Source organism: Acipenser ruthenus, chromosome 10 (genome assembly GCF_902713425.1).
Source record: "Acipenser ruthenus chromosome 10, fAciRut3.2 maternal haplotype, whole genome shotgun sequence".
NCBI classification, from domain to species: domain Eukaryota; kingdom Metazoa; phylum Chordata; class Actinopteri; order Acipenseriformes; family Acipenseridae; genus Acipenser; species Acipenser ruthenus.
Genome location: NC_081198.1, coordinates 35,807,964 through 35,818,821, shown reverse-complemented (window position 1 = coordinate 35,818,821; position 10,858 = coordinate 35,807,964). Strand labels below are relative to the sequence as shown.

The 10,858-nt window shown below is 36.4% G+C and overlaps 1 protein-coding gene across 2 annotated transcripts; it reads right to left on the bottom strand.

Annotated features, from left to right (window-relative positions):
* Nucleotides 1-149: 149 nt before the first annotated feature.
* cfap410 (cilia and flagella associated protein 410) lies at nt 150-7,738 on the bottom strand. 2 transcript variants are annotated; one of them, XM_034001122.3, is made up of 7 exons: nt 7,554-7,738; nt 6,926-6,944; nt 5,803-5,849; nt 5,207-5,436; nt 2,997-3,171; nt 1,296-1,392; nt 150-1,092 (listed from the first exon to the last, which is right to left on the bottom strand). In XM_034001122.3, the coding sequence occupies exons 1-7, from the start codon at nt 7,628-7,630 to the stop codon at nt 946-948; spliced, it is 792 nt and encodes a 263-aa protein (XP_033857013.3). In that variant the 5' UTR covers nt 7,631-7,738; the 3' UTR covers nt 150-945. The 2 variants fall into 2 exon arrangements, with proteins under 2 accessions (XP_033857013.3, XP_058888094.1); XM_059032111.1 differs by having other exon boundaries at nt 7,541-7,647.
* Nucleotides 7,739-10,858: the final 3,120 nt, after the last annotated feature.

Sequence of the window (10,858 nt, the reverse complement as noted above, 5' to 3'; positions counted from 1 at the left end):
TAACTCACAAGCACATGACTTTGTCAACAATGTAATATATACATATGAAATATTGCTGATAGAGGCAGCTAACATATACATGCCAGGTGATAAATATACTGTACAGAATAGTCAGAGAATTATTTTCCATTTTTTTTTTTTTTTCTTGAACTCTGTTCTTGTACTGCTATACAGTAAAATGTAGTATCATTGCACATAACAGTTTATTCAGTGCTTTATCATTTAACATGATCCATATACAAGGAAAAAATATATTTGTAAATTATATGCAGGCCATTTACTGTACATTAAATGATTACCTCCATTAATACTGTGTGATTTTACACTATACCTGACATGTCTTTTAACAAACTGGATGCACTAATAATAAAATATTTATATAAATCCAAAATATATTCTTAGTCTTTTCAACCTTGTAGCCAATCAACCAATTACTAGTGTTTTACTGAAAACACAAGATTACAATGCGTTACCTTAACAAACACTGTAAACATATGGTACAGTAATAAAGTTAAACAAACACTGTGTTTAAGATTATATTATTGTATACATGAATTTCCATCAAACAGGCTCTGTACACGCTGGTTCAGATACTGGAGACACAGTGTCCAGCACTCTACTGTGCTAACGCAATGTTGCAGTTCTCATGACTGTTAAATTCAGGAATTTGACTGCAAGCCAACTCATTTAATACCTGGTATAATGTCTAAACTCTTCTGAGTTTACACTTAGTAATGTGAAAGAGAAACGCAGCAAGGGCTCTTGGTGCTTATTTTTAATTTCAGGCATGTTTCGTGTTCATGTTTGTGAATGCATGCTAAGCTTGGTTAAAAGATTTTACACAGGTGACTGATACTCTGTATCTCTTTGGCTACTCCTGAACTGCAGCAGTCAGAAGAGGGTTGTGGATACGGCGCTCCTGTGGCACTGTCCTATTCGTGGTGGTTATTGCTTGAAGACCTTTTGTATATCCAGCTGGGCCTCCTTCCTCTGCAGAGTGTGCAATCTGTTCTCTGCTGTCTTGCGAACCACCTCCAGACTCTGTGCATCCAGATCCTTTAGCAGCAGCAGAACCGCATTCAAAACATTACTCTGTGAGAGGATCACACACACAAGAAAGCATGAATAATATTTAGACCAGGCATGAAACTGAATTGCACAAGTCCTCTTACTAGATTTTTTTTTTTCAGTCTCAGAATGTTTGTCATTGCACAAGACAGCACTTATGGAAAAAGACTGGAAAGTCTGAGAAGTGTGCTGCGATTGTCTATTGAGTAATCATAATAATTACTAACCTTTCTACCAGAAGTAGGTCTTACTTCTTTGGGAGAGGTAAAGGATGGGAATTTATCTCTGGTTAAGGGCTTCATCCCCAGCTGCTCACGGATTGTACTAGAAAAATCAAAAGTGATGTTAACGTCTCTCTGCGATGAGACCTACTGCACTGGTACAAGAATGCAGCAGTTTATCTAAAGCATTATATTTGCATATCCCGAAAGGTAAAACAGGACAAGTGAAGTACCAAAAAAATCTCAGCACCTGCATAATGTGTTACTTAGAGATGAAAAATTCAAAATATTTGAGATGCTAAGTACATACTGTACATTGTTTATTAGGGCTCAGTGTTACTTGTTTTCTGGCATTTGTACTCATGCCCAGATTAAACAAACTGAATGTGCCGTCGAATACAGTACACTGTTTTTTTTTTTTTTACTTTGCTGCATGTTCTGGACTACCTCTCTGCAATACCGTGCCCAGAAGTGAATAATAAATTACAACTTGAGGATGTTCTCAGTGAGTGAGATTTGTGTGTGGAAACCATAATAGTGGCAAGGCAAACTAACCACAATAAAAAGTACAGAATCCAAAATGTTATCGAAACAGAATTGTTGGATACAGCACAAGTGTGACTTCCTCCAGCCACACTACAATTGCACAGTGCATTCCTCTACTCATCTGTGTTGTGAACTTAACAGAGGGGATCAGAACTCTTGAACCTGGCAGACAAGAAGTTTCAGGAAAAAATAGAGAAACCAAACCACACGATAAAGGCATTAACCTAAGTTTTTGTTTGACAGTTAAGTTGTACCAAGCATGAAGATCAACTCCTCCTCCCTGAAGTTAAAGCAAGATCAAAAGTTCATGAAGTATACCCTGACTAGAAAAACTAAAGCCCAGTAATAGAATAATAAAATGCATTCAGTTAGTGCATGTGCAATTGCCTGTATTGAATTTCACTTCTGCACCAAGTTCCTATTTCTTAGCAGCAGATAAACCAGCCGACATGAAGCATTACAACACAAGAATTTTTTTAATTTGCACCTGCTCAAACTCGTAGCACATTTACAGTAAGTACATTAAATATTTTTTTAATATTGTTTTTTCTATGTATTGAGATGTAGGTTCATGATGGTATTTAACTCTTTCAGTGCAGGCTTTAAACAGCTGTAATTCTTAAGGGAAAATTGATAACTCTACAAGAAAATTAATCAGATTTCCTTTAACCTGATTGGTCAATATCAGGTGCTTAATCAAGGAGCTTGATTTGTTATTTTACAAACTATGTTTAAATCTGTGTTCCAAACCAATATGTCAGAAAATTTGCAAATACAGTATTCATTTATGTAATTTAGCCTTTTTTCTGCTTGCCCTCCGAATATTGTCTTTCAATGTAGACTAAAGTCTGCTTCCTCACGGTCTTATACTTTCCGTATTTAGTATAACATTGACCCCACGAGCCTGGGATTGGGATATTTTTGTAAAATCGTGCTTTGATCTTTTTTAGTGACAAGAAAGCTTTTCAAGGGTATGAAACCTAACCGCTGAAAGTAACCCTGTTCGAGCCGTGCTGGTAATTTGTCAGGCTTATTGGTAAGCAAGTGCAAAAACAAATGGGATCAGAGAGGAGTAAAACTTCTTTTGTTTTATACCGTTAATTATGTTCTAAAAAATGTCCTTCACAAAAAAAAAAAAAAAAAGGCCCCCTGTCTGCTTACTTGGTCTCCTCCATGCTGAAGTTGAGCGGGTCGTTCTCTGTGTCCGTTGACTGGTCAGTCAGGCTTTGCTCCTCGGGGAACAGCGGCACCCCATTGCCTGTGCCCTCCCATAGAGGAGGTGCAGTGATCTCCTCTCCTTCCTCCAGAGCACGGGACAGCTCCTCCTCAGTGACCGCTAAAACACATCAATCAGTCAGTCAGTCAGGCTGTTATACAGGTTCTCAACAGCACCCCGATATTCCTAAACCACCCTAAGTTTCTATTTGCTGTAACATTCCTGAAATAGGGTGTGTGATTTGTATACCGAAACAATTTATAAACATTACTTTAACAGAGCTCAGTATAGGCTAACCCATTTGTTGGTAACTGTGCATAATGATATGTTTAAGACATGGGCAAACTTCACAAAGATGCAATTTAGAAAACCAACTCACACAACGAAAAGTAAAACAATCAGAAATATTGGATAATTAGGCTCTAAGTTGCTAAAACAGCCCCCTACACTGTAATTGCGCTGAAATATGCTGTTCAAGAAACAACACAGCAAACAAAGGTTCTGCATGAATTAATTAGATAATGTCTGATTAATGGCTTCACTTTTAGTAGTACTGTTGAAAACTGAAGCACGTAGTCGTTTAATCTTGACACCCCAGCAACTGGTGTATTTCCCGGTTCTATGTCAACATTGAATCTACTTTTGTGGACTATTTATGTTTGAACTTGTTTTCTAATACTGGAGAAACAGTCGAGGTTATAACTTCCTTTGTACCAAACACAATACCTTTCATAGTTCTAACCTCACTTTTTGCTAGTATGACTGACCACCATTCAGTAGTTCCTCTTAATATATAACGGATGCAGTCAGAACTAGAAATGTGTGGCTTTCAGAGACATGGAATATGAAGGTAAAATGTAATTTTAAAAAAACCAATATGAAACAGGGTGTGCTTACAGAAACTGTGATTGTTTGGTCATCTTTACCTAATTATGCTGACTTAATATAATCAATCAATAATATACTTCATGTCATTTTATAGTACATTTTCAAATAAATCATATATTAAAAGATGATATTAAGTTACCCTTTCAGCACTGAAAGTGAGATATACAACCTGGTCAATTAGCTATAACACTCACTAGGAAGATATTCAGTTCCTGAAGTTCAAAGAATAGTTATCAGAAATTAGAGAAACAGTCCTAATTATCCAAACATTTGTCTCATTTTTTTCAGTACTAGTCAATAAAAGTATCAGCATTCTACAATGGATAAAATTTAAATGAATGTCAATGTATCTGATTTACATGTTTAGAATTATGTTTAACTTTAAATAAGAATGCTTTATTTATTTAAAAAATAACTGCTTTGCTTAATATGTTGAAAATGCACATCATGGGTTTATATTAATAAGAGTAACAGGTTAGTAAAGCACAGTCTAAAGAATCACTGGACTAACGCAATACCTTGTTTTACAATCCTCTAAGGGCCGGACGACTGATAGGTTGTGTTTGTTGCAATTGAGAACATCTTCTATCTGGAGGTGTTTGATCATCCCCAGTTAGGACGCTACTTTTAGTTCGTAAGCAATTGACAATTAGTGACTGTCTGAACTTAAACTAGACTGAAGCATGGATGTGTTTAAACTTGCCCCACTAACCCCTTCATAAAAAAACTTGACTTTTTTTTATTCAAGTAAGGAAGTGGGCTTTCCTAAATATAAACAAAGTACATAGATTTCGTAATCAGTGACTCGCAGGATTTTTTCACCCAGATGAGCATACACCAAACAGTATGTTAGTAATCTCTGGACTTCAATTTAATTGTGTTGTCATAGGTATTACATTATTTTTAAAATAAATAAACTAATCAAAAATAATTAAATACAGTACTCCCTTGTTATTTCACTCTTACATGTGCACATCAAAAAACATGAAATATTGAGGCCTGTGATTTAGTGATGGGCCCTTATGGAGTAAAAAACAAGTACAATTTACAAAATGTCTTCGCCACAAATTAACTGAATTATTGAATTATCAAATTGTGAAATAACAAGGACAGCGCTGTAGCAACACATTAATCAACATAAAATATAAACAATGTAGAGTCTGCTGCCTCCGCGGAGTGTACAATGGTTCAATGTGTGACCCTCTGATGCAACAGGCTGCTTGCAGCCCTCTTTATGTAATGTGCTGCCCTGAGCAATCCGGCCCACCTTGGTTATCCAGCTTCTGCAGGTTAGGCAAGTTGCGAAGCACCGTCAGCCTGAACTTCTGGGAATCTGGACCACAGCAGGGGTTCTCCGACAGCCACAGGACTCGCAGGCGAGTCAGGGGCTTGAGGTAGTACAGCTCGGAGATATTGCAGATGTTGTTCTTTCTCAGGTACAGCTCTGTCAGGTTGTGACACTGGCTGATGTGCTCCAGTGAAGAGATTTTGTTTGCACTGTGAAATAAACAAATACAAAAAAACAAACCTAGCATGAGTTAAACCAATACTGAATGCAAACTAACTTCCTGCCTTCTCTTCATATATTCAAAACAAATTTTGGTGTTTGCTAGTATTAAATATTGTCATGGTTGTCGCAATGCTAGCTTGTATTTCTGCAATATTTTTTTTAACATACATCAGTGTGTTTTCTCAAACGTTCTGGGTTAATTATCAGCCAGGGAATGTAGCAAAAAACCCTCCAATACTCAGGAATGGGAGTACTCAAAAAAACTTTAGAACTCAACTTACTGCTGATGGTTACCATTCCACCTTACAAGGATATTCATAGAAGGATATCTCCTGCAGATAAGAAGTGCTTACCTTAGTGTCAGGACCTCAATGTTTGGCATTTCAGTGAATATAGATATCTGGGGGAGGTATTGTACAAAATTTGTATAAGATTTTGCAATTGAGAGAAAGCACAGCACACTTATCAGAATAGACTATTGCGCTAAAGAATAAATACAGACGTCAGTACCATGAAAAAGCAGGTCACCATTATCAATAGCCACAGTATTGTATAATAATCTCTCAACAAATGAGTGTGTGTGTTAGGATTTGTCAAGAACAACCAGTTCAATATACTGTGAAGATAGTGCCTTACACAGCTAGGCCAGCCAGGTGTCAGTTCAATAAAGTCACCAATTGGTTGGCCAAATCTGAAACCAGATCCATTTCCATTCCAGGTTTGTTATTTTGGCATTATTAGTGTTCTATTGGTATCTGTTGCCGGTGTCAAATCAATGTCCTTTGTTAGGCTCTAAACTTCAGCCTCTAGCATCAGGGCTGTACCTCCAGACAACACAGCATAGCCAGGACATGAGATTCTGGCACCTTCTAGTTAATCAGATATTGATTTAGAAATGGATGCGCCATACTGAACATACAGCATCTAAAATACCCCTGCCAGCCTGTGTCTGTTTTTGACAGATTCAGTACTGTCTGATGATTATTATTTATTTATTTATTATCAGGCACCTTTATCCAGGGCGACTTACAATTGTTACAAAATATCACAGTACAAAGTATTGCATTATAAAATCGAACATTACAAGTTATCACATTATAAAATATCACATTACAGAATATCATAATACAGATAACAGCAGATATGAAAGTACAATAAGATCAAATTCAAGTAAGAGCAAAATAAAGAATACAGAGTACGGTATAAGTAAGAGCAAGTTTGACTAAGAGTAGGTATAACTTATAGTAAATATTTGCTCATATGAGTAAAGTCCAGTAAGAACATGTAAGTATGATAAATGGATGAGAATGATTTCCCAATAGAGCAAATACAAAAAAACATGAGTTTCAGGCTTTTATTACATTCTTAAACAACTCCATATTTATTTATATAAACGAGATCAAGCTTTGTTAACTGGACTCTTAAGAGTGATGAAAATGTAGTGGTGTAGCAAAAAATAATACAAAAAGTACTTACATCTACTAGATTACTGCCCCTGAAAACAAACCAACAAAAAATCAGGATACTTTCTCTTCTGTGAAATGTTAGTTTTGTAGCACGAATATATATATTTGTAAATTATCTCATAATTTATAAACGGTCGTAGTAATAAATTGACGCAAGGTAATGAGAAAGGCATACGATAATTGTTACTTGGGGATAACAAAATGTAACCCAACCCACAGGCTACAGGGAGCACCATACAGCTGCGTGACGTTTTGCCCTGCAGCATACGTTTTTGTTTTTAAATAATGAATGATAAATAATGAATGATACATAATAAAATGTCAAACACCATAATGCGTTGAGTACAAAATTAACAAAAGCCCTGATGTAGTACTACAAACATTCCAGACACAAATGAACAGGTACATTCAACAAATTATTTTAGTCCATGTCGCCATAACTGTAGAATATTAAATCATAAACGATTTTTCAATAACATATGAACGTTATTTGTATTTGTAATAAATAGCTGGGAATAAAAACGTTCAAAATGTATTTTTATTTTTTTCAAATGATGTTATGATCTTTCTTGGTGTAGTAGTACAGGCGCTCTGTTAATGTTTACACCAGGCTTGATATACTTGCCTGCTCTACTCACCAGCAATTGAGTTTCTTGACGCTTTCCAGGTCTGAAGCTTTGGCCCTGGCTAGGACAAGCTTCCGAGTTAACCTCATGTTACAGTTGATTTTTTTTTTTTTTTTTTTTTTTAGCTTTCTGTGCAGATTCAAAATCCCCAAACAAACTGCACATCCATTGAATCATTTCAGTGGTGTACCACACGCGCATGCGAGGTTTCTAAGGAAAGAGGCGGAGTTCGGCGTGTGGCGTCAGTAGGAACACTTTGGTTACCGCCTCAACGTTACATTGAGAGGATGGAGAGGACTGCCAGACTATGCAACAAGGGTAGGTTACGTGTTTCTGGGTATTGCCGCAGCAAAAGTAAATCAGCCAAAAGCACCATTTCACTTTTAATTTGTAGTTCCCAACACTCTTAGGTGAAATGTAAAAAAATAAAGTCAATACCTGTCATACAGTAAGAGAAATAAGTCGCCAAAGTAAGATAACAATTACCTCCTTTTTCTCCCAACGTATTTGTTTGCAGACCCCAGGCACTTTTATCCACGCATATGTATGTTACAGGACATCCGAGTTTAATGACAATTAACTTAATTTGTCAGCATGGGAATATACTAGAGAACACACTTATTGTTACTATATCAATTTATATTAAATGATTTATTTATGTTTTAAAATGGAACATTGCCTGCAAACATTTTTTTTGTTACGTAAATATAAAAAAAGGTCTGACACGCATGGGATTTTAAACTATAACATTCAGTTTGCAAGCATGTTGTGTTATGAACTGTCAGTGCTACACAATTAGTTGAGACAAGTTGTATTTGTACCCGATAGGCGCTGGAGGTGAAAAGCGCTCAGTTCCTACTGGCGCTGGTTTATAACACCTGTAACATGTTAAACCGCCGGTGACCAGCAGCCAATTGCAAGCTAGCAAGCCAATATAGAAAGTGTCACATGACAATTGTTCGTGTGGTGTTTTAGCTTGCTGAAATCATTTTCTTTAGAAACTTTATTTTTATTTTTGATGGCGCACATTGTAAGTGATATTCTGAAGACGAGGCTCCCTTTTCAAAGCGCGTAGAAACAAGCAATCAGCAGCGACAGTGCTTCCCGGCAGCTTTTGCCGAAATTCTCTTTTTATTTGTATTTTCTGTTAACATTAGTTTATGGATAATCTTGTTTGCTTTTAAACAAAATAAATTGTTACAAAAGAAAATACTATTCTATAGTGCATTCATTTTAATTCCGTACATGGTCTTGTTGTACTAGTGCTCAAACATACACTCCCTTTTTTCTTTCTATATTTATCCGAAACCTCGCTTAATATAATTTTAGGAAATGACGTGTAAGCACTGTGCTTGCATCCAGAGCGCGTCTGCCGATGAAAATAAAAATACGGCTAAAAACAAAACAGTATTCGGTTCAACAGAGACAGTTAGTAACTTAAAAACAAATAAGCTAAGTGCTCCGTGTCTGTCTGTAAGTTTGAAATTTGAATGTGCCGCCCCTGCTAGCTCTGCGACGCTCATCCAATAGGCAGGACGTTGAAAAGAATTGTGGGAAATGTGGGATCAGGCATAGAAGCAAAGGTATATTTCATGGTCTTAAAACGACATTTCCCACAATTCTTTTCAATTCTTTGCGCTATGGATGCAAGCACAGTGCTGACATGTCATTTCCTAAAATTATATTAAGCGAGGACTATAGAATAGTATTTTCTTTTGTAACAATTTATTTGGTTTAAAAGCAAACAAGATTATCCATAATGTTAACAGAAAATACATATAAAAAGAGAATTTCGGCAAAAGCTGCCGGGAAGCACTGTCGCTGCTGATTGCTTGTTTCTACGCGCTTTGAAAAGGGAGCCTCGTCTTCCAGAATATCACTTACAATGTGCGCCATCAAAAATAAAAATAAAGTTTCTAAAGAAAATGATTTCAGCAAGCTAAAACACCACACGAACAATTGTCATGTGACACTTTCTATATTGGCTTGCTAGCTTGCAATTGGCTGCTGGTCCGCCGCGGTGCGGCACTGAGCGCTGGTTTAACATGTTACAGGTGTTATAAACCAGCGCCAGTAGGCACTGAGCGCTTTTCACCTCCAGCGACAGTGTGTCACTGACGCTGGCATGCGTATCGGTTGTTTAAAGATGAAATTAGTACATTTAATTTGTATATCAGGACTGCACAGTTCTGTAAATCAGAAAAGCAAATGCCTTAAAGCAATTATTGTTTAAATTTAAAATAAAGAATATCTTTTTACAAACAGTGCCCCATAAATTGGGTGAGACTACACTATGTAACACAATTTTTGTTCCTTCTTGACCGGAGGGTTGTGGGTTCAATCCCCAGTGGGGGACACTGCTGTTGTACCCTTGAGCAAGGTACTTTACCTAGATTGCTCCAGTAAAAACCCAACTGTATAAATGGGTAATTGTATGTAATAACATTGTGATATCTGTATAATGTGAAATCTTTTAACAATTGTAAGTCGCCCTGGATAAGGGCGTCTGCTAAGAAATTAATAATAATAATAATAATGAAATGGTTGTTGGTTTCTGTCAAATTTTATTTAAATAAATTGAAAACAGACTTTAAAAAAAATGAATTCTTCAAACAGCTCAGGGCCCAGGATGTTAATTCACATACAGTACTGTAAATTTAAAAAATGACTATAAACCTCAATAGATGCATGGTTGCATATTATACATATTGTAGAATATTTGTAGGTTTCTCAAATAATGTGCAACTTTTGCCTGTGGCGAACTTACGCACTGTGTCATTGTACACAGCTAAACAAGGTTTTAAAAAACACCATTCCGGTCTGCACACATTCTTGCTAATTCAGTGTAACCATTGTGAACTCCAGCACAAGCCTATTCATTTTAAAACTCGTTCAAGGTAGCTGCTAAAGCAGTAGGTAGCAACACAAACTGCACAGAAGTATTAAAACAAAACAAAGAAACAAAGTATTGTCAACGGTTGACCAAGACCTGTTCAATGTTCAATGGGAGAGCCTGTAACATGATAAGTTCTTTAAAAAAAATCACCCGGAAATGGATTTAGATCACTGTGTCACTGGCAAAAAAACAAAAAAAACTAGTGAGCAAAAAACAAACAAACAAAAAAAAAGTGTGGGGTATTCACTCCCCACTTCAATAATATAGATTCATTTACCATGGTTCACCATGATTTGCCATGATTTTAATATGATTTACCATACCTATCTGAGCTTTACAATGCTTAATTATGCTTTATTACACGTTACTACGCTTTCCCTATGCTATGATACAATTTTCTCAGGGGTGTTACAAGTAAATT